This window comes from Trachemys scripta, chromosome 3, assembly GCF_013100865.1.
Source record: "Trachemys scripta elegans isolate TJP31775 chromosome 3, CAS_Tse_1.0, whole genome shotgun sequence".
NCBI lineage: Eukaryota > Metazoa > Chordata > Testudines > Emydidae > Trachemys > Trachemys scripta.
In genome coordinates, this window is record NC_048300.1 from 175,393,844 (window position 1) to 175,421,816 (window position 27,973).

The window sequence follows — 27,973 nt, forward strand, 5'->3', positions numbered from 1 at the left end:
CACTTTTTTGAATCTTGCTAAATTCTTAGCCTCAGTGGCATCCTGTATTAATGAGGTCCACAGTTTAATCACCCATTTAATGAAAAAAAATTTCCTTGTACTTTTTTTAATTTGCCATCTTTCAATTTCACTGAATGTTCCCTTTTCCTTGTAATATTAGACAGGAAACAGAAGCTCATGATCTACCTTCTCTAGACCATTCCTTATTCTTTGTTTACTTTAGAAAGGAGACAAACAGAAAAGGATGTGATAAATGGACAATCTCAATCTTTTCAGTCTTCATATGAGAGTTTCTTCTCAATCTTCATATGAGAGTTTTCCCATGATTTTCCTGGCAAAGGTCCTAGGATTCAAAAATGGATTAGACCTTTATGCGGATGATGACACATCCACATGTGCATTAGACAGGATTTAAGGAGAGGAAAGGAAAACTTTGATTCTTCAGGGCTTAAGCCATATATTAACTGATGAGGGAGTAGAAAGAAATGGCCATAGAAACCGGTTATTCCATAACCGACCATTTCTTGCACAGGGTACTAGCCTATGTGGAGTGCTGGTCTGATCCATTATGACAATTCCTATGTAAATACATTACAAAATAGCAAGAAAAAGAAGGCTATCCCAGACCACAGTACAAATTAACCTATCAGTGTCAATCTGCCCCCAAAGGAGTGCTGTTATATATTTAAATAACAAATAGAGCACAACACCTGCTCCTTGGGGCTCAATCCTACAGTCTCTCAGTGTGAGGAATTCCCATTTAAGTGAATGGCACAAAGTCCCTGGGAGTTCCGTGTGTGGAGCAGCTATCCCAGCAGGCCGTGAACTCTTTGGCGCAAGCAGGGAGCATGTCACCTTCATGCTCCATTTAGCCCCAAGCACCTTGGTATCATACAGATAAATAATAGTTTTTAAAACAAATCCTGTGATATTGCAGATTGCTCACGCAGACTAGCCCCTGAATTTGGGAAGGCTGTCTTAAGTCAGCAACCCACGAGGGATTTGCTATACTTCTTTCTGAAGGCCCCAACTCAGGAGAGCAACCCTAATAAGGAAAGCACTTTAAAAATGTGCTTAAGTACACGTTTAAAGTTAAGCACTTGCTCAGTGCTGTCTTGCATAGGGATAGATTTAAACACATGCTTAAGTATTTTCTAGTCAGGGCCTTAATAGTCTAAGGCTTTGTCTACACTGTCAATTGAATGACAAAACTTTTGTCATCACAGGTGCTTAAAAAAGCCCCTGTGAAAGACAAAAGTTTTGCCACGGGAAGTGTGGCTCGTTGTCGGTGGGAGTGCTCTCCTGTTGACAACACAAACCCCGCTCTTAGGGGGATGGAAGTATTTTGTCGGCAAAAGTGGTGACAAACAGCATTTACACTGCCTGACTTTTAGTGACACAGCCGTGTCGCTAAAAGCTGTGTAGTGTAGACCAAGCCTAAAAAGCCCGTTTCCATTTCTATGACCTGGGTATGAAGGTATCTGGAATTTTTTGAAAGTGGTCTGAAATGAAAAATATAACCATAGACAATGAAAACAAGGTATGTATTTACTAACTGTGAAGCTTAATTTAGGAAACCTGATGGCCAAGTGCAATTTGGTGGGTTTGACATAATTTTTTTAGTAAGAAAATGTTTGTATCAGATGAATTATTTACAACAAATGCTCACCATCCCAAGGGAAGTGATGTGTCTACATATTACTGTCACCTGTCTTACCAGATCTTTTGTATTGTTTATTTTATCAGGTTTCTCTGGCAATTGTGTTGGCTGTGGCAAGAAGGGCTTCTGCTACTTTACTGAATTTTCAAATCACATCAATCTTAAACTGACCACTCAACCCAAGAAACAGAAACACTTAAAGTATTATCTGGTCAGGAATGCACAAGGAGTTCTTACCAAAGGATCTGTAATCTGCTGGAAAGGGGCAGGTGAGATAATGAAGCTGTCTTGTTGGAGCTCTGGTTCTCGTCTGCAGAGCTTAGATAGCACAGAGATTGGCCTCTGAGAAAAGCCTGAGATAGACAGATAAAAGAAGGAGTCTTTAAAGCTTTACTAAAGAGCAGCTGTAGAAAGCAATTGTCTAATAAAAAGATGGCATGTTTGACAATCCGTTAGTGCCCACTTTCCAAATATCATAGCAACTGAATCAAATTAGTTCATGTTCTAAATTCGCAATTTAAATTTGCAAAGATAAAGCTTTTGTATTGCTTCTCAGTGGAAGGGTCTTGTTTTCTTAGAGTTCAGAGGCCGACAGGCTTCATCTGGTCCTTGTTCAAGCACTTTGTTCCAACCTCCAGAGAGTTCTGGTCCCCCGCTAACGACCACAAGTGAGCTTGTTCCAGCACCAAACCCAAATGCTCCGGCTGGGACTCAACAAACAGGTAACTTGGAGAAGAGAAACCCTTTGGGTTACTAAATATTTTTGTGTGTGTGTGTGTGTGTGTGTGTGTGTGTGTGTGTGTGTGTATAAATGGAAACACATAGCACAAAATGCGAATGTCTGGGTTAACTATATCAAGTAACTGGTAAAATAATGTCATAGCTCTGAAAAAAGAAAGTTAATGGTTCTTTGACGGCTTTTTCATTACAAGTGGTTTTTCAAAGTTATTGATGAAGAGTTGACAAATAGCTTAATGGTCAGAAAATGTTTCTCTTCTGGAGTCAGTGAGCTTCTTCATAGCTAGGACAAGCCAAATCTTTGAGATCCATCTGTTGTAAGGTGGTGAAAGTGGACTTTACCATTTTGCAGCTGTTGCTTATCTAGCCACAAATGCTTTGGAAATCAGTTTGTTTATTTCAGTTTGTTCCTCTGATTTATTTTATGATATGAGTGGGAATCCTCTTTATTTCAGAGGTTACATGGAAGTTCGGTTAAAAGCTTCTGTTTTTTTTCTTTTGCTAGCAAAGGCATTGGTTTATTTTTTATATTTCAGACATATTAAGGTCAAGTTTTTCATATTTAAAAAGAAAATAACTATATCTTCTATGGTTAAAAATATTTACTTTCTGAAGGTTTGCTTTTCCATTTCCTGGGGTGAATTGGTAGGTGTTTACTGATGAAAGGTGAAATGATCTCTCTGGATTTCCTCCTAATGAAATCAGCTGTCCAGTGTCTTGTGAGTGTGATGGGTATTTGTATTTTGAGAACTGCAGTAACTCCATTGACATTTTTATTCTCTCTATCAGAGAGGAGCCTGAACTCCAAATATATTAAACAGTTAAGATTTGGAAACCTGGTGTCTATTGAGAACAAAGCATTAATCCCCCTAGGACATCACTGATGTGTGTATATTTTCAAAAGATGAATGTAGAAAAAGTAAAAGTAATTATAAACAGAGTTAGGGTTAGTCAAATCTACCTATTTATTAATATGACACTGTCAACTCCTGATAAATAAAAAGATGTTTGGAAAAAATGTAAACTCAAAATTTTGCTTGAGTTTATTTGTATTGATACAATGCGTGATTCTTTTAAGGCCCATTCCTGCAGTGAGCTTCCCATGCAAGCAGGTGTCTTCATGCTGATGGGCTGAATGTGTGGATCTGATTGCAGGATTGGGGCCTTATCCACCTATAAACCCCAAGTAACTCCAGTGAAGTCAGTGGAGTTACACTATTGTAAAACTGATATGAGATCCAAACTGGGCCCACTGTGTTCAGTGCTGTAAACACTATGAGGGGATCCTCAGCTGATGTAAATTGTCATAGCGCCATTGAAATCAGCGACCAATTGATCAGTTCATTACACCATCTGAGGATCTGCCTCTCTAATCATTTATTTAAAATAACTTCTTTTTTTGTGGCAGGCACAATATCTGATCATCTCCCATCGACAGCAGCGTTAGGTTCAACTGTTTACAATGGCAAAGATTCTCCCAAACAACAGCTGGTGAAAAATAACCTGCCAGCTCTGACAAGACCATCAGTCTTAGGTACCTTTGAACTTTGTGTTTAAACAATCTAAATAGTATATTCTGATTTGGTTACCTGAGGGGAAATTGAAGTATCCTATTTGGCATAAATTCCTCTGTTTCTGGATCAGAATATTCCCCTAAGAGTCATTGTGTTAATAAAATCTCTTGTTCTTTATTAACTCTCAAGGTGTGTTCTATGTATTTTCTGACATGGCTTCTGTGGAAGTCAGAACAGTAATTATTATCAGGGCCGGCTCCAGCATTTCTGCCGCCCCAAGCGCAAAAAAAAAAAAAAAGCCACGCTCACGATCGGCGGTGGCAATTGGAAAAAAAAAAAAAAAAGAAAAGCCGCGATCGGCAGCGGCAGTTTGGCGGCAGGTCCTTTGCTCCTAGAGGGAGTGAGGGACCTGCCGCCCCCGAATTGCCGCAGGTGCCGCCTCTCTCCCTTGGCCGCCCCAAGCACCTGTTTGTTAAGCTGGTGCCTGGAGCCGGCCCTGTTTATTATTTTTACTTCATTTTACTCTTATTTTAGTTTGAAAAGAAAGCAGGCTTTACTCAGCGTCCAGACTCTTGGAAGGATTTATCTGTGTCAGTTTCTTATAGTCACTCCAGAACAGGTTTTATACATCAATTCAATGATCCAGAAAAGCTTTATTCTGACCAGTCCGAAGCTACTTATCAAAGGATGCAGTCCACATTGGGAAAGATCATTCCACTTAGACATCTAGCTCCAGATTTTAAGACACCGTTCACATTATTCTTTGGACTGCACCAGGAACAATATTGTTTTTAAATGGTTGTCCAGCATAGTTCTGTCTGATCTGTGACTGCCAAACTTTTCTGCGCAAGCACCATGGAGCTGCTGTTTGGGCAGGAAAACTCTTAATAGCTGTATCATAGCCAAAATCAGATTTGAGGTTAATTTTAGGTTATCTTCACTGAATTGCACTGCCAGCATGCCTCATCCCAGTTCAGTTTCTATGCCCACTCAGTCCTTCACCACTTTGCCTCTCTAAGTGGATGGGCACTTGCTTATTAGAAAATGGACTGATCTCACTGTCTCATTTCACAAATTTCAAAGTAGCAGCCGTGTTAGTCTGTATCTGCAAAAAGAACAGGAGTACTTGTTAGTCTCTAAGGTGCCACAAGTACTCCTGTTCATTTCACAAAGAAAACCATCAGATGTCAGTTAATTACATAACCCGTGTGAGACTTGGCAGGATTTGGGGATTTGCAAAAAATAAGCACATTATATTGATTTGCTCTTCTTGAAATTGTGCCTTCTGCTGTGTATTATGCTGGAAAGATAAGTAGAACAAATGGCCATATATTGCCCTCACGTGGGGAAAATATAAAGGACAAAAGGCATCTTTTTATTAGATCCTAGCTCTATGATGAATCTTCAAGTGAATAACTTTATTCCAGATCTGAAGGTATGCTAGTTCTGCATGTACATTGTAGTTTATTTTTGTATGGTATCTTTTACAAAGAAAATGTCATAACCTTTTTTTTAATCTATAAGACTCAAACTCAGGTTTTGAAGTATACATGGGAATAACCATTCTGTTGTCAAGATAGCCTTGACAGTGCGAATAGATGTGCTGGTACCTTTGTATATTAAGGTAGGGCGAGACTAAGAGCTGAGTCTTGCAAGATTCTGAGCAAAACCTAGAAAACCCTTAACATCCACTGGTCAGCAATGCCCATTGGTAACAGTGCAAGTTCACCATCCTGGAAATTTGCAGAAGTGCACAGGAAAACACAAGAAATCAAAGACCAGTAACTTCAGCAGAAATGTGGCTCAGCCTGGTGTTTGGTAGAACAAACGAAGGTGCCGGAGCCAGCTGCTGAGTCTCTCCAGCTGCCAACTTTGAATATCAGAGGAATAGAACTGATAACCAGTATGGGGTGGCAAAAATAATGATGGTGGCTAATGTTTTCAAAAGCTCCTAAGTCCCTGAATGCACTTTGGCAAATTTTATCCAATGACTCCTAATGGCTAAATCTGCTCATTTTGAGTCTTGTATCTGGACATACAAGGAATAAAACATATACGTTCTTGGCTTCCAGGGTAAGAACATATTAATCAATGCTATACTAGTATCGTTTTCCCAAAACTCACAGTGCTGTAAAATAGATGAACTGTGCTACCATGAATCACACGTCCGTGCCCTGGAGAGTTGAAATTATTAAGGTGTAATGTAGTACAGTAAAAAAAAGGTCATATACAGACTAGTGAGTCTGGGTGCATGTTTGATGCAAACTAGTATAATAATTAATGTGTATACAGGGCTGGTCTATCAAAAATCATGTCGGACTGTCATGCATGTGATTTAACAAATTAAAAATATTCCTCCATTTTGCATATTAATAATTTTCTGATGTATTAATATTACCCAGGCACTTTAACAAATTCAGGGCCTCCTAAAAAGCGCCACAAAGGATGGTCTCCAGAGTCGCCATCATCGACTGAAACTTGGAACTTGCAGCCCAACCTGCAGACTCCAAATAGAAATAAAAATGGTAAGTTAGTTGAATTGTTTTGTCTAAAAGATAATGAGTGAAGGGTGAGATTTCACAAGGTATTTAGGAGCCTAAAGATCCATCTAGGTGCATCAGATGATTTTGAAAAGTGCCTCAGCATCTAACTGCTTTGAAATCAGTCTTGTAATCTACTAGCTTTCCTTAAAATAGTCTTTTTATCTCCTGTTGTTTGGAGTATGACTGCTGTCAAAAATGGGATATTGAAAAAAATGATACATTTTGCTGATTTTTAATTCCCCTCTCTAGGTATTTATAGCAAGAACATTCCCTTGGAATCAGAACACCTGAATATGTTACTATAGTGGAAAAATGCAGATCATACATGTTTGCTGTTGATAAAGCCATACCTGTCCATATTATTGAACTCATGCCAGCATGTTGTTTTTTATGCTCATTTTGCAATGTTTAGACATGTGTGATACTCAAGGGCTTGGAAATGTAATTATTACTCGAAGGAAGCCAACATCATAAATACAGGCTTTATTAGCATTTCATGAGTCATTTGTTTTGTAATTGTAAAAAGAATGGAACATTGATCTTGAATGCACATGCTGGTTGGTGTTTAATACTCTTCATCAAGAAAAACAACATTCTGAATTTATTTGCATCAATATGATTATTATTTGATCGTATTAACATTATGAATTAATTCTTAGATGTGGGAGGACTATCATGTTTGACACATTCTACTCTGGTGGGACCAGTCTCTTCTCCAATGGTGGCCTCTGGAGAACCAGTTTCTGTTCCTGATAACTTGCTGAAAATATGTAAAGCAAAACCAGTTATATTTAAAGGTAAAAAAAACTATCCGTGTATGTAAGAGACATGCAAAGTTATTGGCCTGCTTTTATAATTAGGGAAGAAACTTTAAACACACTCGACGCAGGCTTAAAGGCAATTTAATGTGTTCTGAGAGCAAACTTATATGGCATTTTACATGTGCAAACATTAGCTAATTAACTTGATAATTATAAGAAATAACCCCAAAACCCAACCAATCAACCCACCCCGGCAAAAACCTAAAACAAAAAGCAAAGCTCCAAAGAGCTTAAGGTTGTAATTCTGCTCCCATGCAAATCAAATGCTTAATTCCCATTTAATGCAATAGGAACAAGATTGGTCAACAATTCAGGAGTGTAAGGCCATAAATTAGTGAATTGGCCTTTGTAGATTTAAATTTGTGATGGTTACTCTGTGATTACATCTCAGTCTAGACTAAAGTAGACATTATCTACATCACAGTTCTATCAGGTACTTTAGGAACACCTGTAGTCTTTGTTTGGGTTGGGATGGGGGAGTATTAGAAAGCATTACAGCTTTGTTGCATTGTGAGGGACAGATGTAAAGCTCGCACAGTCTATTCATGTAAAATGCTGGCTAAGTAGTAAGGTATTATCTTCTTTAGGGTATTATCTTCTTTGGGGAGCAGCCATGATACACCTAGGGTACATCTACACTGGAATAAAAGCAACAGAGGGTCCTGTGGCACCTTTAAGACTAACAGAAGTATTGGAGCATAAGCTTTTGTGGGTGAATGCCCACTTCATCAGACGTAAGTAATGGAAATTTCCAGAGGCAGGTATAAATCAGTATGGAGATAACGAGGTTATTTCAATCAGGGAGGATGAGGTGCTCTGCTAGCAGTTGAGGTGTGAACACCAAGGGAGGAGAAACTGCTTCTGTAGTTGGATCGCCATTCACAGTCTTTGTTTAATCCTGATCTGATGGTGTCAAATTTGCAAATGAACTGGAGCTCAGCAGCTTCTCTTTGGAATCTGGTCCTGAAGTTTTTTTGCTGTAAGATGGCTACCTTTACGTCTGCTATTGTGTGGCCAGGGAGGTTGAAGTGTTCTCCTACAGGTTTTTGTATATTGCCATTCCTGATATCTGACTTGTGTCCATTTATCCTCTTGCATAGTGACTGTCCAGTTTGGCCAATGTACATAGCAAAAGGGCATTGCTGGCACATGATGGCATATATAACATTGGTGGACGTGCAGGTGAATGAGCCGGTGATGTTGTAGCTGATCTGGTTAGGTCCTGTGATGGTGTTGCTGGTGTAGATATGTGGGCAGAGTTGGCATCGAGGTTTGTTGCATGGGTTGGTTCCTGAGTTAGAGTTGTTATGGTGCGGTGCGTGGTTGCTGATGCGTGGTTGCATTCACCCACGAAAGCTTATGCTCCAATACTTCCGTTAGTCTTAAAGGTGCCACAGGACCCTCTGTTGCTTTCTACAGATTCAGACTAACACGGCTACCCCTCTGATACTGGAATAAAAGACTCATGGCATGGTCATGGCTGGCCCAGGTCAGCTGACTTGGGCTCTGGGACTAAAAATTGCTGTGTAGATGTTCAGGCTTGGGCTGGAACCTGGGCTCTTACCCCCCCGTGGGGTCCCAGAGTTTGGGCTCCAGCAGGAGCCTGAATGTTTACATTGCAGTTAAACAGTCCTGTAGCTAGAGCCAACTGACATGGGCCAGCTGCAGATGTTTAATTGCTGTGTAGACACAGCTTTAGAGTTAGTACACACCAGCTGGGATGTAAAATCTAGTGCACACCAGTGTGTCACACACTAACTCCATGTGGACCCTGCTGGCACACACTGAAAGTTCCCTAGTGTGCATTGATGCAGTACTGTTTGAAATGGGACTATGTCAGCACACACTAAGGAACACTGAGTGTGTGCAAGGGTCCACACAGTAAGTGCACACTAGTGTGTTGCACACCAATGCACTTTGTAGACAAGCCCTAAGTCAATGTGCAATACTCTTCTCTCAGGGGAAGCTCCTTCTGAGCATCTGAAATCAACAGTTCTGTTCTGTATATGGGACTTCACTTTGTAACAACTTTGCTCCTCTGAGTTGGGATTGAACCTAGGACTTTCAGCCTCTAAAATACAGGCTTCTACCACTTGAGCTACCTCCATTAGCTGGTAATACCCTTAATTTCTTATTCTCTATGTGGAATGTTTTCAGTCCTTATATTTAAGGTACTCAGTGGCTTGTGCCCAGCATATCTAGAAGATCACCTAAAGCTCTGGGATGAAGACCATGGTCGACTTCTCTGCTCATCTGGTATAGGGGAGCTAGGGTAAAGTTCATCTGTGCAGGTGATAGAGCTTTGTTGGAGGCTGGTCTGAGACTGTGGAATGAACTCCCACAGGAACTAAGGACCTTCACAAACCTCACCACTGTCCACTCCAAGTGCAAGGTGCACTTTGACTGGCCTTCTCTAACTAAACACAAAACAGCATGTACAACAAACCCCCAACAACCCCTCCCCCAGCAAAATCCAACCAAACAGAAAACCTGACCAAAACAAACCACTCCACACACAGTTGTTCCCTTTGGAAGAGGATGAGAGAATGAACCACAGCACACGTGGCCGATGTTATTTACATTGCTTAATGTGCTCCTGCAAGGCACTTAGCTTCTGTGGTGCGGATCACAGTATAGCAGCTATCTAGAATAGAACTAGTCATTATGGGGACACAACACATGAAGCCAGGGTGTTACACATGGCTTCACCTACTACTTTTAAACTCTCTCGCTGACTCCCCTGAGCACTGAAATATTATTCGAGCTGTTACCATTTAAAGTGTTAGTGACCTGTTTGATGGCGGCATAGTGAATTATTAAATTAAGTTTATCTGACAAGTGCAAATATTGTTTATATTACAGGTCATGGGAACTTCCCTTATCTTTGTGGGAATCTTAATGACATTATAGTCAGCCCTCTTTTGTACACCTGTTACAGAAATTCACAGTCCATATCTAGGGCTTATGAACAGTACGGTGCCTCTACAATACAGCCTATTTCAGAGGAAATGCAGCTTTTGCTAACCGTCTATTACCTTGTTCAACTAGGTGAGTTTTTTGCACCTGTGTAGAATCTTGGACTAGAATTATTACATTTTGCCATTGGTGAGTAAAGACTAAGATTTCTTAGACTAGGTGCTTTGTAGATTAACTAAAGGAGCTCCTGCTGTAGTGAAAGAGCTGATTGCTGGGTCTTAAAAAAATATAGGGCCAAATACTGAGACATGCTGAGCATCTGCAGTTCCCCCGGGATTAAGTCCTTAATAAGTTCTATCTCCCGTTGAAATCAGGACTGCCAAAAATGTTTATGGACTCTCAAATCAGGATTGGATATCTTTGGGAAAGATGTACTCTAGTTCAATGACAATCTGTTGGGCTGGATGGAATCACTGTGTGGAATTCTGTCACCTATGTTATCACAGAATCATAGAATATCAGGGTTGGAAGGGATCTCAGAAGGTCATCTAGTGAAACCCTCTGCTCAAAGCAGGACTAATCCCCAACTAAATCATCCCAGCCAGGGCTTTGTCAAGCCTGACCTTAAAAACCTCTCAGGAAGGAGATTTCACCACCTCCCTAGGGAACCCATTCCAGTGCTTCACCACCCTCCTAGTGAAAAAGTTTTTCTTAATATCCAACCTAAACCACCCCCACTGCAACTTGAGACCATTACTCCGTGTTCCGTCATCTGGTACCACTGAGAACAGTCTAGATCCATCCTCTTTGGAACCCCCTTTCAGGTAGTTGAAAGCAGCTATCAAATCCCCCCTCATTCTTCTCTTCCGCAGACTAAATAATCCCAGTTCCCTCAGCCTCTCCTCATAAGTCATGTGCTCCAGACCCCTAATCATTTTTGTTGCCCTCCGTTGGACTCTTTCCAATTTTTCCACATCCTTCTTGTAGTGCGGGCCCAAAACTGGACACACTACTCCAGATGAGGCCTCACCAATGCCGAATAGAGGGGAATGATCATGTCCCTTGATCTGCTGGCAATGCTCTTACTTATACAGCCCAAAATGCTGTTAGACTTCTTGGCAACAAGGACACACTGTTGACTCATATCCAGCTTCTCGTCCACTGTAACTCCCAGGTCCCTTTCTGCAGAGCTGCTGCCTAGCCACTTGGTCCCTAGTCTGTAGCAGTGTATGGGATTCTTCCGTCCTAAGTGCAGGACTCTGCATTTGTCATTGTTGAACCTCATCAGGTTTCTTTTGGCCCAATCCTCCAATTTGTCTGGGTCCCTTTGTATCTTATCCCTACCCTCCAGCATATCTACCACTCCTCCCAGTTTAGTGTCATCTGCAAACTTGCTGAGGGTGCAATCCACGCCATCCTCCAGATCATTAATAAAGATATTAAACAAACCTGGCCCCAGGACCGACCCTTGGGGCACTCCGCTTGATACCGGCTGCCAACTAGACATGGAGCCATTGATCACTACCTGTTGAGCCCGATGATCTAGCCAGCTTTCTATCCACCTTATAGTCCATATATAGAATGGCAGACTAGTTGCTCATAATTATCCTTTCTGGCTTTAAAATCAAAGAATATCCATTTTGCATTCCAGCAGTGGTCCAAAAAGTCATTGTTGAAATGATAAAGGACCCTGACATTTGGGTCCAGCAGACCTCTGCTCTGTGTAGGAACCAAGGATGGAACAAAAGTGGTTATATGGCAGATTTGCTCCCGTTGACTGCTAGGCCTGCTGAGGCCTGGCTTTAAACTATGCTGAGGGTTGCTTTAACTTACACTGAGCGTAACATCTCTCAAACACTAGCCATGCCCTCCCTTCCCCGCCAAGCCAGGCCCTGACACACCCCATTCACCAGTGGGATGTTGGAAGAGTGTGGTGTAGAGTCTTAGCCAATTAGGGATTCCCCAGTGCTGAGGGAATGTTCTGCTCCCAGTTAGGGAAGCTTTACATGGTGACACAAAGGGGCTGCAATGTGGACTGGAATCTGGCCCTAAATCTTTTATATGGGCAAAGGGCCTGATTGTGCTGTAAACCAACTGTAACACCAGTGAAGACAATGTAGTTGTGTGTGTAAAACCAGAGCAAAATCAGTCCTCAAAGGATTTTAATTTGCTGTATTTTTCAGAGGGGAGGGGCTTGATTTTAAGTTCGACATCATTTGCCAGTGATTTATAATGGGCCTCTAATGCTGATGTTTCTTTAGCTCCAGACCAGGTCCCTTTGATTGAGGATTTGGAACAAATATTCATGCGCTCGTGGCGGGAGTCGCACCTCTCTGAAATACGTCAGTATCAGCAGGCCATTCCACAGGCTTTCCCTCCAATTCCCAGCCAGATTGCACCAATGACATCGGCCCAGCTTCCCTGGCTAGCAGGGCTGGCAGCCAGCTCTTGCAATGACAGCGTCCATATCATCGAGTGCAGTTACTCTCTGGCAGAGGGACTTTCAGAAATGTTTAAACTGCTCATTGAAGGGAAGCTAGTGAAGACGAACTATGTGGTGATCATATGTGCTTGCAGAAACAGAGCATTAGATTCCTGCATTGCGGTAACAGGTGAGATCCCTAGGGAAAAATCTTGAGACAAACCTGGAAAACTCCATCATTTTCTGTTCTGAAAAGTTAGTTGGGTTAACTTGCTTGCATGCCCTTGCACACCCTTGCTTGTGTATGGGTGCCCTTAGCCATGCTACTTGCTAACTTTTCCTTTGTGTTCTCCCGAAGACAGCTGAAGTCCTATATAGGCTATGCTGATAATATTGTGAAGAATTATTGGAACTAAGATCTAAGGGTTCATTTTGAAAGCAGTATGGCTCGGATGAATGACAAATCCAAGACTGAGGTTTTTACTCATGAAAGCTTATGCCCAAATAAATCTGTTAGTCTTTAAGGTGCCACCAGACTCCTTGTTGTTTTTGTAGATACAGACTAACACGGCTTCCCCCTGATACTTAAATCCAAGACTGTTTTTGTACAGTCATTTCCATATATTGCTTTGCAAACATACTTTCTGAGACAAAAGACAAATAGAGGGGGAGCATAAGACTGTTTGTTTGGGGAGGTGGGAGAGAAAGATGCTGATTTCTGTTACTTTTGTTTTGGGGGACTATGCCTTTCGATAGGTATTGTTCTAGTTATTTTATCAATTAAGTAGAGAATTTTTATTTTTATTAGAACTGAATTCAAAATTGAAATTCAAATTAAAAAGAGCTTATTTTTTGTCTTTTAGGGAAGTACCAGGCACGAGTACTGTCTGAGAGCATGCTTACCCCAGCGGAGTATCAGAAAGAAGTTAACTATCAACTAGTTACTGGGAAAGTGGAAACATTGGGCTCTTTTTTTAGCACCCTTTGTCCAGGTATGTAACATGCCATAAATAGACACAGTTTTAAGAGCCTGATCCTTGTAAGTCAGTGGCAATTGCAGGAGCTCATCACTTTTCAGGAGCAGGGTATATAATCAGAATACGTACAAACGAGACAAGGAAGATCTGGGAAAGTACATTTGGTCTCTCCTTAAGAAATTCTCCTGGAGTGTGTCAATTTATAAATACCTATATTTTAATAAAAATGCATGAATGTATAGTTGTGTTCTATTTCTGACTGCGCAGGACAGGCACATTGAAGGGTGAATGCGTTTGATGCATGCACATAATTTCCATTGATACTAATGAACATGTTCAGATTAAGAGGAGAATTTGAGTACTCCCCTTCCACATCTCAGCATGCACTCAATCCTGAGCCCTTTAAATGAGAGAGAATAGTATCGAGTCACCAGTAGGGATGCTGATCATGGCTCCTTTCCACTTGCAATCCAATAAGGTGAAATAAATGGAGGGGAGCTGGTGCTGCAGGCAGGGGAGCCAGCAAGAACAGTGTGCACAAAGTACGTCATGAGCAGAGCTGAGTGAATGAGGGATTTTTTGGTTTGGGTGCCTAACCAAAAAAAATGGTTTGAAATTAATTATTTTGGGTTTTCTCACTGAAACAAAAACCAAAAACTAGACAAACGAGTAAAATATAATTTTGGATTGAAAAACACTCGAAATGAAATGAAAAAAGAAAAAAGAAATGGAATGGTTTGGGTTTTTCCTTTTGTTTCATTTTTGGTGGTTTTTCTCCTTTTTCTTTTTAAAAAATAAATATAGCTAAATTTCAAAATGTTTTTAAATGGTCAGAATGAACTGTTTTGATTTTTTCAAAAAAAAGTTTGTGGGTTTTTTTGGCCAAAACTATTTGCCAAATTTGACCTGAATTTGTGAATAGTTTAAGTGCCCCAATAAATGCTTTTTTTTTGTTTTTTAGCAAATTTACCATTTGCCAAAAAATTTTCATCTAGCTCTAGTCTACAAGCCACCAACTAGCCATTTGAGAGTGATTCTGTTTTCTTAGAACTGTTAGACATATGTCTATGTCGGTGGCTGCCTCTGCCCCCATTTTCTGTTAACGATGACTCTCACAAACACTCAGGTGCTTCTTTTCCTTGGGCAGTAAGAGTAACTGAAAATCCTCAGAATAGCTTCCAGGCACATCATGTTCACTCACTAGACTGCAGTTAAGAATCTAGAGCCTGACCATGCTCAGCTCACTCCGGGTGTACTAAAGTGTCTCTGCACAAGTGCTGAGCAAACTGAGTACTCAGTGCTAACGCTGTGTCCTGTATATCTTTCAACAAGACTGAACAGGTTGTAAGGAGGATCCTTATGTGGATGCATATTCCATGATATACAGTGGCAGAATTCAGTAAAATATGTCTGTTTTCTGCCATATGAATAGCTAGAGAAGCCCATATTGCAGGCTTACATGGGCTGCAGAACTTGTTTTGTAAACATCGCTCACTGGGATTTAGAAATCAAACTAAGTCTGTAGTGACGGAACTAAAAGTAAGGTTTTATAAGCAATTCAGGTTTGCTTTATATTTTATTTAACAAATAAATTACAATGATATAAAAAGAGAGCATATTTTAAGACATAAGGTGGCAGAGTTAAGATTAAGTGTACAACCTTACTTCTGTTGTGTGCCTTTGATTCTGAGTATTCCATTTTTTGTCTACTATGGCTCTCTATCCATTTGGCCACACTACCTAAATGGGGAGGAAGGGTGAGCTATGGCTATGGCTAAAGCGCTGGACTGGGACTTTTAAGACCTGGGTTCTATTCCCCTCTTTACTGATGGATAACCTTGGGCAAGTCACTTCACCACTCCCTGCCTCAGTTTCCCCATCTGTAAAGTGGGTTTAAAGATACTGACATCCTTTATTAAGCACATTCATGTCTTCAGATGAAAAACACTGTATAAAAGAGCTAGGGATTGTCTGTTGATTTTTTAATTTAACATTGTATTAAGTCTTGTGCTTTGCAGGGAATCTTATCTAATGACATTCTTTTATTTTTAAATGTATCCCTTACACTATGGCTGGGACCTGCCTATCCCCTTCCTGTGGGATGACACAGGAATATAATTGACCTAGGTTCCGTTAACATAGGGCCTGGTTCTCCTGTCTCTTACATCCATTTTCTATTGGTGTAATTCCATTGACTTCAATGAGGTTAGTCCTGATTTACACTGGTAGAAGTGAGAGGAAAAACTGGCCCGTAGTTTCTTTGCCCTGGGTGTTGATTTGGTTTTGTTATGACTATGGGAGCCATTCACAGAAGAGTTTAATTGTGTACCATGGATACTAATATCCACTGTCCTTTCAATGTGGTAGATGGTGACATTGAGGTTCTGCTGGACAAGTTTTATCAAGAAAATCAAGGCCAGAGGTCTTCATCTCTTTCTACTTCAGTGAATAAGCCAACAGCATTGGATATAACTGGAGCAGCTGTGTGCACAAGTAAGTAATGAAGGTGTCTGAAGATGTAGCAGAGCAGGGTGTCTCTCCTTCAAGACAAACTAAGGCCCTGATCCTGCAGTTGGATCCATGTGGGCAGAGCTTTTATCCCTTTGCAGAGTCCCAAACTCAGGTTAATAGAAACTCCTCTTGTTTCGGTCCTCCAGGTTTGCATGGATGGAAGTTCCACTTCCTTCCTGTGGATCTCCTAGTCTCTGAACCTTAAGGTTGGACCTTAACTGTGCAGCAGCTGAGCTTCAGCCCTGAGGAGTTTGAGAGTCATAGGATTAAAAGATGGTGGTCCACAATTATGCAAATATCCAATTTCACAAAGGTTTTTTGGATGCCCCTTTAGCTTTCATGAAAGCAGAGTCCGAACTCAATAAGCAAGCTACTTTAAAGATTTCCAGACTTTAGGGAGAGTTTGTATAAGACTAGGCTTCAGTCATTCAGCTGAACAGATTTTTGCCTCTTTCCAGGTTATAATGTTGAACGGCATCAGATTCGTCCATTCCAGCTAGCAGTGGCTCAGAAATTGCTGTCTCATGTTTGCTCAATTGCTGACTCCAGCACTCAAAATCTTGATTTGGGTTCCTTTGAGAAAGTTGATTTTCTGATTTGTGTTCCTCCCTCCGAAGTGACATATCAGCAGACACTGTTTCACCTCTGGCATTCAGGTGCTCATTATTAGCTAGATTTATTTTATATATGTACAGGAAATTGTTAGCTGCATCTGACCCCTGCCCCATTTCTTTAGGTGTTTTATTAGAACTTGGCTTAGAAAAGGAGCAGCTTACAAAGCAGAGGATGGAACAATATGTTGTGAAGCTGGATGCAGAGGCCCAGACTAAATTTAAAGTCTTTTTGCAAAACTCTATGCAGAATCCACATACGCTGTTTGTACTTATCCATGATCATGCACACTGGGATCTGGTGAGGTAAGAACAGCTTCATTCTTAGGCCATTTTTAGAGAGATTATTATTAATTATTGTTGTTATTGTTCGTATTCTTGGATCATTGCTTCATCTATGACACCCCCTTGTATACATCCCTCCACTGGCTTCCCCTTTCTATGCATCAAACATTAAATGCTTCCTTTTAAGGCCCTTGGTGATCTATCTGCACCCTGCCTATGATCTCTTATGCTTTATCGAGACATCAATGCCAGCCTTCATTGTCCATCAGTTACATTTTCCCACAAGTACCTTCATGCATTCTTTCAGGCTGTCTCTCATGTATTGGAGGAGCTCTGTGTAAATATGTGCAAAGTCACCACAATATCCACCTTCACATCTCTCTTTCAAATGCCCTTCTGCTGCAGTGCCTGCAGAAACTCCACAGTGGCTGGGCAGTTGGTATGATGTACTAGCTGCTTATTATGGAGCAAGTTGGAAACTTTTTTTGATGGTATGTTTTTTTCAGTTGAAAAATGCCAATTTTGTCAAAATCAGAATGTCCTCTGGTTTCTGCCAGGTCACCCACCCACATCCCCAGCTCCTTGGGGAACCCGGGCTCCCAGCTCTTCAGCAACATGCCGGGCGGGGGACTTCAGAATCAGAGGACATATTGCATTTCAGAAACACCAAAACGCTCTCACTGCAGGAATGTGTCAGTGTTTCTAAAATAAAAAAGATGGCATTTCACTTCTGTAAGGAATGCCAAGGTTTTGAGAGTTTGTCCTGATTCAGGATGAACATTTTTCCAAAACATTGACATTTTTCACAAAAGTGAAATTCAGTTTCTCTACCAGCTTAATTTACCAATTATAATTTATTGGAGAATGGGTGAGATCCCAGAGGACTAGAGGAAGGAAGACATAGCACTTACCTTTAAAAGGGAGAACAAAGATGGCCCTAGGAATTATAGACCAGTCAGCCTAACTTTGACACCTGGAAAGATATTGGAGCAAATTATTAAACCATCAATTTGTATACACCTAGAGGATAATAGGGTCCTAAGTAAGAGCCAATATGGGTTTGTCAAGAACAAATGTATCACTAAAGGGTCTTGCTGGTGGTATTATATGGTTGTCACATTTGTTCTGCTTTATCGACACCTTCCATGTATTTGTTGACAGGTTTACTGGCTTAGTGGATGTGGGGAAGCTGTAGACTTGATATATCTTGATTTTAGTAAGGCTTTTGACACAATCCCACATGACATTCTTTTAGTAAACTAGGGAAATGGGTCTAGATGAAATTACTGTAAGGTTGATGTGCAACTAGTTGAAAAACTATACTCAAAGAATAGTTATCAATGGTTTGCTGTCAAATTGGGAGGACATATATAGTGGGGTTCCCCAGAGGTCTGTCCTGAGTCCAGTACTAGTCAATATTTTGATGAATGATGTGGATAATGGAGTGGACAGTATGCTTACAAAATTTTCAGATGACACCAAGTTGGGAGGGGTTGCAAGCACTTTTCAGGACAGGTTTAGAATTCAAAATTATCTTGACAAATTGGAAAATTGGTCTGAAATCAACAGAATGAAATTTAATAAAAGCAAGTACAAAGTACTTCACTTAAGAAGGAAAAATCAAATTGGGAATAACTGGGTAGGCAGTAGTACTGCTGAAAAGGAACTGAGGTGATAGTGCAGGGGTCGGCAACCTTTCTGAAGTGGTGTGCCAAATCTTCATTTATTCACTCTAATTTAAGGATTCTTGTGCCAATAATACATTTTAACATTTTTAGAAGGTCTCTTTCTATAAGCCTATAACATATAACTAAACTATTGTTGTATGTAAAGTAAATAAGGTTTTAAAAATGTTTAAGAAGCTTAATTTAAAATTAAATTAAAATGCAGAGCCCCCTGGACCGGTTTCCAGGACCTGGGCTGTGTGAGTGCCACTGAAAATCAGCTCGCGTGCCGCCTTCGGCACGCATGCCATAGATTGCCTACCCATGTTATAGTGGATCACAAATTGAATATGAGTCAACAGTGTGACACAGTTGCAAAAAAGGCTAATACCACTCTTGGGTATATAACAGGAGTGTCGTATGTAAGACGTAGGAGGTAACTATTCTACTGGTGAGGCCTCAGATGGGGCATCGTGTCCAGTTTTGGGTGCCACACTTGAGAAAGATGTGGACAAATTGGTGAGAGTCTGGAGGAGAGCAACAAAAATAATTAAAAGTTTAGAAAACCTGGCCTCTGAAGAAAGGTTAAAAAAACTGGACATGTTTAGTCTTGAGAAAAGGAGACTAGGTGGGACCTGATAGGTCTTCAAGGTCTTTCAACACATTAAGGGTTGTTATAAAGAGGACGGCACCTGACTACAGTCCACAGAGAACCACATGGCTGTTGGTAATTGCTGTGGTGCCAGCCCCTTCTCAATCTCCTTGTGCAGTACGCTGGGGGCTGAGGGAAGTCTGCTATCACAGCCCCTAGCCTGCGGTGTAATCCACCGTGCCAGGGAGTTTCCAGTTGAGGAGATATGCGGCTTGCTTTCCCCTTCCTTTGTGCCACTGGAGTGGTGCAACGAGAGCAGAGTAAGGCCAAAGAATCCAGTCCTAAATTCCTTGTGGGTGGTTCATTGTGCTTTCGTGTCCAGGTTTGAGATGTTGACACGCATGAATTTGTCACAAGTGTACATTTATACAAATCACTTAGCAGAGTTTGGGGTTTCTTTTTGCAGCGCTGTTCACAGCCTTTATCCTCAAGCGGAACCATCTGTGGGACTCGTTGATAGATTGTTGAACTGCAGAGAGGTGAAAGAGGCTCCAAACATTTTGACACTCCATGTGACTTCCTTCCCCTATGCTCTGCAGACACAGCATACTCACATCAGCCCATACAATGAAATCCACTGGCCTTCATCGTACAGCAATGTAAGATGGATGTTTTCAGGATTTTAGGTTCATTCAATAACTATTTTACATTTACATGTTCTGAAAAACACTGGAGACCACATGTTCTTGTAAGCGAAATGATAAATAATGATGTCTGTGTCACTCCTATCTTTCCTCTTCCTCATTCAGTCTATAGATGCGTCTCTCTTATTCTTCCATCTCCTCCCCTTTTTTGTTTGTTCCCCTTCTGCCACTCACCTTCCTTCCATTTCTCCCCTCCCTTTCCCCAGTATCTATCAGTCCCTTTTCAGTCTATCCCCCATGCCTTTTATCTTCCAGACTGTTTGTCCCCTTCCAGTCCTCACCTCACTGTTTCTCACCCTCCCAGTCTCCTTACCCTCCACTACAGTTTTTGATGGCTCGTGGAAGGAGCAGCCTGAAGAGAAGCACTGGTTCAGGAGCTGCTTAAAGAAGAGCCCTTGATATCCTTCCCCTACTGTCTGCCCCTTTTTCTTTCCTCCTCTCAGGGGAAACATATTTCTATCTGCTCCCAATGAGAGGTGGCTGGCAGGAGGGAACAGGGTTAGCCACCTGAACTGGCATGTGTGGCATTGCTATGCTGCATTGCAACATGGCACAGCTATGATAGACAGATGACCCTGAGGCGACCAGATGTCCTAGGAATCCACTGAAATTTGTTGAAGCCTCCAGTTTCAATAAAACCATTCAGGACATCTGGTATCTGTAAATGTATGTGACGTTGGATCATTAGCTACTGAGAATGGGGGGGCCTGTGCTTTTTGTAGTGATCCAAATTTTCTCCCCCCCCCCCTTTTTTTTTTGGTGAGCTACTCACACTACTAAGGTATGTCACATTTTCATACCTCACTTGCCCATGCCTAAAAGAAATGAAGGTGTTTATTTGTAGACCAGATCCTGAGGAGCATTTTGTTCCCTCTCCATGAGCACTAATGTCATAATCCAGGTCTCTGGGCCATGCCTTTCTCTCTGGAGGGCTTCAACACCTTATTGGGTGGAAAGAAGTCCTACGATGTCACTCTGATCCCCAGTCTATTAAGGACAGAGCTGATGTAACTGCCAGCTGTATTAAGCATCCATAAACTTTATGCAAATATTTGTTAACAATAATAAGTGAATTATAATATTGGGAGTGTGTGATCCTGACTGCTCGGAGGAAGCTGCAAAGACCATGACTGATCCCTCCACTGAAGGCATCTGCCTGCTTCTTACAAAATGGTCTGCAATCATAGGTTTTAATCTTCATTGTTTCTGAATTCTGAGAAAGAAGGAGGCTCTGAAAAGTTTTTATTAAATCTTCACCTTACCAAGAGATCATTGCATTTCCTCTCACACATCTCACCATGGTTATCCATGCTTTTGATACCTCTATCTTAGGCTTAATTCATATGCTCTACATGGAAATAACCAGAATGTGGTTCATGTGTGCAAGGTGGACCAGTGAGAGCGCATTATACTTACTATCAGAAAAGTTCCTTAGCTGTTTTTCCGACATTTTTTCAATATTTTTCTCCAGACTTTTATTTTTTTGGCTCATACATTTTCTGATGTGTGGAAAGATGATGTGTCAAGTAGTTCAAAACTGTGTAGTCTTTCTACTGTGCACAAGATAAAAATATATATAAATCTACCCAGATCCCCAGCTAGTGTTAATTGTAAGTAAGCTTCATTGAAGTAATTGGAATGACACCAATTTAAACCTTCTGAGAATGACCTATTGTGAGTATGAATGTGTGTGTATATGTATGTGGATTATTTTATATATACGTGTGTGTGTGTGTGTGTGTGAACGAGATATAAATAATGTCTATATATGGGTGATGGTAGATTGATGAATTATATATAATTCATCAATAAGTTTTATCCTTAAATTGCTGTTGTCTTATTTACTTTAGGGAATAGATCTATACCATGAAAACAAGAAATATTTTGGGTTGTCAGAATTCATTGAATCCACCCTTTCTGGACACAGCCTTCCGTTACTTCGATATGACAGCTCTTTTGAAGCTATGGTCATGGCTTTAGGAAGAAGGTACAGTACATTCTTTGGTTTAAAGCATTATGAAATTTGAGAGATAGTGTGGTCTAGTGGGTGGGATACTGGGCTGCAAGTCAGGAGACCTGGGTTCTTTCTATTCCTGGTTTTGCCACCGACCTAGGGCAAATCACGTTACCTCTTTTTGTCTCCTTTTCTGCTCCTACCCTTTCTCAGTTATCTTTATTTGGACTGGAAGCTATTCAGGGCAGGAGCACTCTCTTGCTACGTGCACGCCTTCTAGCACAGTGAGCCCCTGGTTTTGGCTGGTGCCTATAGGCACTACAGAAATAATATTACAAACCAATCTTGTGTTCAAAGTGAAATGTTAGAAATTAACTAACCCCCAGCCAATACTTTTTGACTGTTTTAGTGGGACCACAAAGAGCAGGTGAGATTTCACTTTGGCTCATGGAGTTAAATCAATGAAAGACTCAGTTAGGGAGAATCCTGTAGAACATCATCAGAGCTTGAAAAAATGTCAGTGAGCTGATTTGCACCATGTGGAGAGATTCAGATTAAAAACGTAGTTACTCCAAATGCATAGTAATTGTAATGTAGGTATATTTTTTGCATGCACAAAACTCCAGTAGGACTCCTTGGAGGTGTTAAGGTGTGGACGTAATAAAAGATCGAGCAAGCAGAACTTTGCAAAATTGTACTAATGACTGGGGGAATCTGTTTGTATTAGGGATAAATCCAGCTCTTTCTATTGATTTTAGTAGTAGTTGAATCAGATCTTTCATGAGTAAAAAGCAAGGATAATGCACTATGAGGAGTACTTTGTTCATTTATATGACAAGTGCATTTTAGTTTTGATTAATATTACTGCATAGTACTCTAGCAAATATCCAGTAGTATGTTTTGCAAATGTGATGAAGTCCTAATAATAACAGGAGATAATATAACTTCACTACCCCACTTAGCTATTGCATCTATACTGAGAAGTGGAGAGATTGCACCATTGGTCTTGGAATTACAGAATTTGCAGATTACCTGTGGGTCAATGAGGTTCTACTGTGTATTGGGCATGATTTTTCACCTGGATTCAATTTTGAGTTTTAATAATTTTTACAAGGGCAGCATACTCACTTTAATTCTAGGATTTTAATGCTTCACAATTTATTTCAGATTTCCCAGATTACACAGTGCAGTGATAAGGACATTTGTCCTTGTACAGCATTACTCTGCAGCTATGATGGCAGTAAGTGGCCTGTCACAGATGAAGAATTACACCTCAGTTGAAACTCTGGAAATCACCCAAAACCTTATAAACTCTTCAAGGCAATGCCCTAGTGGTCATGGCTTCATGGTGGTGTTAAGAATTCCTTGCATTCCATTGGCTGCTGTGGCGTATGAACGACTTTATCACGTAAGGGAAAGACTATCCCTTGCAGATAATTTTGAAATCATCTTGGGAAATCCTAATTCTGGAATCACCATAGGGAAGCACTTTGTGGAGCAACTAAAGGTAACTTGCAGAATGACATTGCCTGAAAAGAATCTCTGAGGAGCAGTGCTTTCAGTGGGTGGGTGGTGATATAAAGGTTTTATTGGCATCAGATTTGGATGTTAGTGATGGAGATGGCTATTTCCCGGCAAAATTAAAATTCCCTGAAGAGCCTGACTCCTCTCTATCAGACACATCCATCTGTCATTCCTATAGCCAGCTTCAGATGGCTGCTCAGGAGGGCCTTTACAAACGTGATTAGAATTCCCAACCACCAACAGCTTTAGCCCCAATCAGCTTCATTGCATTGGACTGTGGCATCGATGAATCAACATGGTGGTAAAGACCAGGTGAAAATGAAAGCTACTTTTGGTTTGAAAAAACCTTTACCAGAGCAGAGAGGTGGTTTCCCCTTGTGAGCAAACCTCAGTGGCCAGTTTGGAATTGTATTGCACAGTCTACCAGGCGTAAAGGCTTTGAATCAGTACAGTTACCCACAGGTCTCTGAATGGCCCAGGTTTTCCAAGCATGGTGCCTAATGTTTTCTGGACCTTCTGTGATTTTAATATGAAAATGCTGGAAATAATAGATTCATAGATTTCGAGGCTAGAAAGGACCACTATGATCACATAGTCTGACCTCAAGCATCACACATGTTGAAGTCTACAGACACTACCCCACTTAGTACAAATGCTGTCACCACATATTAAAACAAAAATATTTGTATTCTCTAAGCTAGGACTGTTCTTACATTCTGAGTCTGATTCATGTTGTTTATCTACTTAGCTCAACAGAGCTGAAGACAAGGGCTTGATTTTGAACTCATTCTGATATAAATCAGGAATAACTCTATGCTTTAAAGCTGATATAAGTGAATTCAGAATCACATGCCATGTTGTCTTAAGTGTCTTGTGCAACACTGCATATACTGTTGGTGCTTAATGAATAAATAAGGACCAGATAGTGATACCCTTGGTCCCACGGAGTAGTACCTTACTCATCAAGAAATCTCATTGACTAGGTACTACTCAGTGTGAATAAAGGTATCATCCAATGGGCCTGATTATCAAAGGGTAAGTGACAGCTGTGGTTAGAAGACTGGACCAACAAAGGAAAACCTTTATAGTGAGTAACTCTGCTTTCTGTCTTTGAAGATCAAGCTATACATCTTCACAATGGTTTCTCATGTTTCCTGGAGGAGCATTTGGATCTATATTTAGCCACTTATGGTAACAATTCATTAGAGTTCTGATATATAGTCATATTATGGGGCAGTTTATTATTGATATAAAACTTCTGAAAGAAGATAAGACCATTTTGCAACTGAGGACCTTTCAGTTTAGGGCCTGATCCTGCAATGATTTCTCTTGTGGAACTTCTGCAGAATTAGGTCCATACAATAGACAATAAATCATTTGTTTCTTCATTCTTAATTATGCCATATAAATATACCCACCAATGTTTTTATATTCTGTGACAGATATGGCAGAAAATTGAAGATGCGGAGTGGAGGCCACAGACCTATTTGGAATTAGAAGGTCTGCCTTGCATATTAATATTTAGTGGAATGGACCCCCAAGGGGAAGCCTTGCCAAGGTAGGAAGGAAATACTGACAAATATTTCCATGACATTTGTTCATTCCCAGTGGCTCACAACTTCCTTTTTCTCTGCACCCTTCAAATGGCTGAAAAATCATTCTGCAACCTGCTGTGTCCCATAATCCTTTGTGGGTGCAAAGGCTGGTGAAATTTGAATGACAGGATGATTTTTGGTAGTTTCTATTTCAAAAAAGTGGAACATTTGTGGTGTAGTAGGTTGGTGGTAATGGTTGTGAGGCTGAGCTGTGGGGTGCAGTCTTTCATTTTCATAACATTCCCAATTATTCCTGTTTTATAGATGAGGAAACCAAGACACAAAAAGATTCCACTAACCGTTGGTGTAGGCAGGTGCAGTTCCCATCAACATCAGTGTTGTGCCTGCTTATGAATTAGTCCAAAGAGGTTAAGTGACATCCCTAGAGTAGAGAGAAAGTAAGTGTCAGAGCCAGGATTAGAACTCTGAAGAATCTGTCTCCAAAATTCATGCCTAATGCTTTAGATTATACTGCTTAAAGTAATAACAATGACACAATATAGTGGTGAATTTACTGAAAGACAGAACAAAGTGATATGAATGGGTCACTATCTCACACATCAGTTAAGTAGGCAATGACAAAATTCCTCATTATTTCTTTTGCAAACACAATCAAAGGTGTGGAATACCGTGAGTTTTCATAGTATCTTTTGGTTTCTTTCCAGATCATTGAGATATTGTGACCTACGTTTAATAAATTCCTCTTGCTTAGTAAGGACAGCCTTGGAGCAAGAGCTTGGCTTGGCAGCATACTTTGTTAGCTCAGAAATCCACATGGAGAAGGTGGTCGTGAATGATGTGTTGGAGAGTGACCCAGAGAAACTGAGCAGTACTGATAATGAAGATGAAGAAATAGTGACAGAAGGTAAATGAACCTGTGTAGTGCCAGTTCTCTTAAAAGGTATTCAAACAGCAATTGTGTATTAAATACTAATACCATAAATTTCAGCTAAGTGAGATGGACATTAGCCTTTAAGAGTGCAAAGCAAACTGTCAAAAGGAAGGGAACAGTAAATACATAAGTATACAGCAATCAGTAACATGGGGAGCTGCAAAAGATTGTGAGACATTATTTGAATTTACAGTGATGGTTTATGCACTTTTGGAATTAAACTTATCAAATAATGTTATTTGTACTTCCTATATATTGTGTCTTACAACTGAGGAATGCAAAGAATTTTATTAACATTAATTAGTTGAACCTTAGAACCCTTGAAAAGTCTTTTTTTTTTACCCATTTTACAGATGGGGGAACTGAAGCACAGAGAGCATAAGTGATTGCTCAAGGTCACATTCAAGGGACTGCTCAACTGAATACGGTGTTATTCAACACAAATAAGGGAGGCAGAATAGGGGCGAAAATTAACAGAAAGATGTATTTTGAGAGGGGGATGAAATTATATTGTTATCAAAGAGAAAGGTACAGTCTGGTTGTGAAGTTGGTTTAAAATCCCATTTTAAGGGTGGTCACCTGGTAGTACCAACATAGGGGCTACTGTGTCACTCATCCTCCATGCTGCTGGGATAGCAAAGAAGAGGAGGCATGACTAGCAACGAGGGAATGCGGCCGAGATACCTCTGCACTATGCCAGCTCTTCATTGCATTTTTGGCTCTCAGAGGCTGTTGTAGCTCAGCCAAAGTTAGAACAGCCCTTAGGCTGCTCCACCATAGCCTAGGAAGAATGGCCACACTCAGAACAGCACGTGAATCAGGGCACCTAGATGAGCTTTAAGCCACTTTTGCCCAGCATCCCTTCACTTTATGCACTTTAGCCATAGCAGAGAATGGGTCTTTAGAATTGTAATTCTCCTCCGTCCTCCCTCTTCTCATGAAACAGGCTCCACTTCAGAAAAGAGAAGTCCTGTCAAAAGAGAGAGATCACGCTCCCATGACTCTGCATCTTCATCTCTCTCTTCAAAAACTTCAAGTAAGACGTTACGATAATCTTTCTCAAGTGGTATTTAGGATGTAAAAGCAGCAATTCATTTAGCTTGGCAAATGAAGAATAAAAGACACAAATCATTAGTTTTTTTGGCAAAACCTGTTTGAATGACCTTGCTAACAATTACATTTTTAAAAAATCGGAGCTTTCAAGCGTCTTACTTCTGAGATTAAAAAATAACGAGATTGCCTCATGCTTGGTCCATGAATGCATAGACCGTTGTACAGATCTGCGAGTGGGGTCACAGTATTATACAGCAGTATTGTATCTACAGAAATGTTCTTTAATATTTTTATGACAGGTACCAAGATGCAGATCCTCAGCTGGTGGAAATTGTCAGAGCTCCATTTGAAATCAGTGGACTCATGACAACTCACACTAGCTAAGGACCTGCTTCTGTGTGTTCAAATGACCTTCCTAAATTTTGCCTGAAAAAATGTTCATGAACTTTTTTTGGGCACTAGAATGTGTGCTCACAAATTTTTCAGTGTAGAGTGTTCCTTTTAGAAATGAGTGTATTTTGTCAATACTTTGCCCTATACATTGAATATATAGTCTTTCTTCTCGATCTGAAAATTGGTTTAAGAACAGACCATTAAAGTTTTACTTCTGGGGAATTCTGCACCAAAAAAAAATAAAAAATTTGCACCAAAAATATTTAAAATTCTGCACACAATACTTTAAAATTCTGCAAAATTCTGCATATTTTATTTGTCAAAATAATCATGCCAATTTCAATTATTTTGGTATTTCAAAATACCTGTCAGCAAGTGTGTCTGTAACAATACAGACGACAAAAAAGATTCAAGTATCAGAGGGGTAGCCGTGTTAGTCTGAATCTGTAAAAAGCAACAGAGGGTCCTGTGGCACCTTTGAGACTAACAGAAGTACTGGGAGCATAAGCTTTCGTGGGTAAGAACCTCACTTCTTCAGCATCTGAAGAAGTGAGGTTCTTACCCACGAAAGCTTATGCTCCCAGTACTTCTGTTAGTCTCAAAG

The 27,973-nt window shown here is 40.5% G+C and overlaps 1 protein-coding gene across 4 annotated transcripts in view; it reads left to right on the forward strand.

The window, feature by feature from the left end:
* Positions 1-27,973, forward strand: part of GREB1 (growth regulating estrogen receptor binding 1) — a 161,529-nt gene that overhangs the window by 99,708 nt on the left and 33,848 nt on the right. For all 4 annotated transcript variants that reach the window (XM_034766522.1, XM_034766520.1, XM_034766518.1 and 1 more), the window contains 17 exons: positions 1,747-1,929; positions 2,239-2,382; positions 3,807-3,932; positions 6,315-6,437; positions 7,115-7,252; positions 10,139-10,324; positions 12,454-12,804; positions 13,478-13,606; positions 15,959-16,084; positions 16,561-16,758; positions 16,839-17,019; positions 19,721-19,913; positions 21,809-21,945; positions 23,080-23,419; positions 24,879-24,994; positions 25,697-25,896; positions 26,870-26,959. In XM_034766522.1, the coding sequence (XP_034622413.1) occupies positions 1,747-1,929; positions 2,239-2,382; positions 3,807-3,932; positions 6,315-6,437; positions 7,115-7,252; positions 10,139-10,324; positions 12,454-12,804; positions 13,478-13,606; positions 15,959-16,084; positions 16,561-16,758; positions 16,839-17,019; positions 19,721-19,913; positions 21,809-21,945; positions 23,080-23,419; positions 24,879-24,994; positions 25,697-25,896; positions 26,870-26,959 (2,961 nt within the window). The remainder of the gene's footprint in view (positions 1-1,746; positions 1,930-2,238; positions 2,383-3,806; positions 3,933-6,314; positions 6,438-7,114; positions 7,253-10,138; positions 10,325-12,453; positions 12,805-13,477; positions 13,607-15,958; positions 16,085-16,560; positions 16,759-16,838; positions 17,020-19,720; positions 19,914-21,808; positions 21,946-23,079; positions 23,420-24,878; positions 24,995-25,696; positions 25,897-26,869; positions 26,960-27,973) is intronic.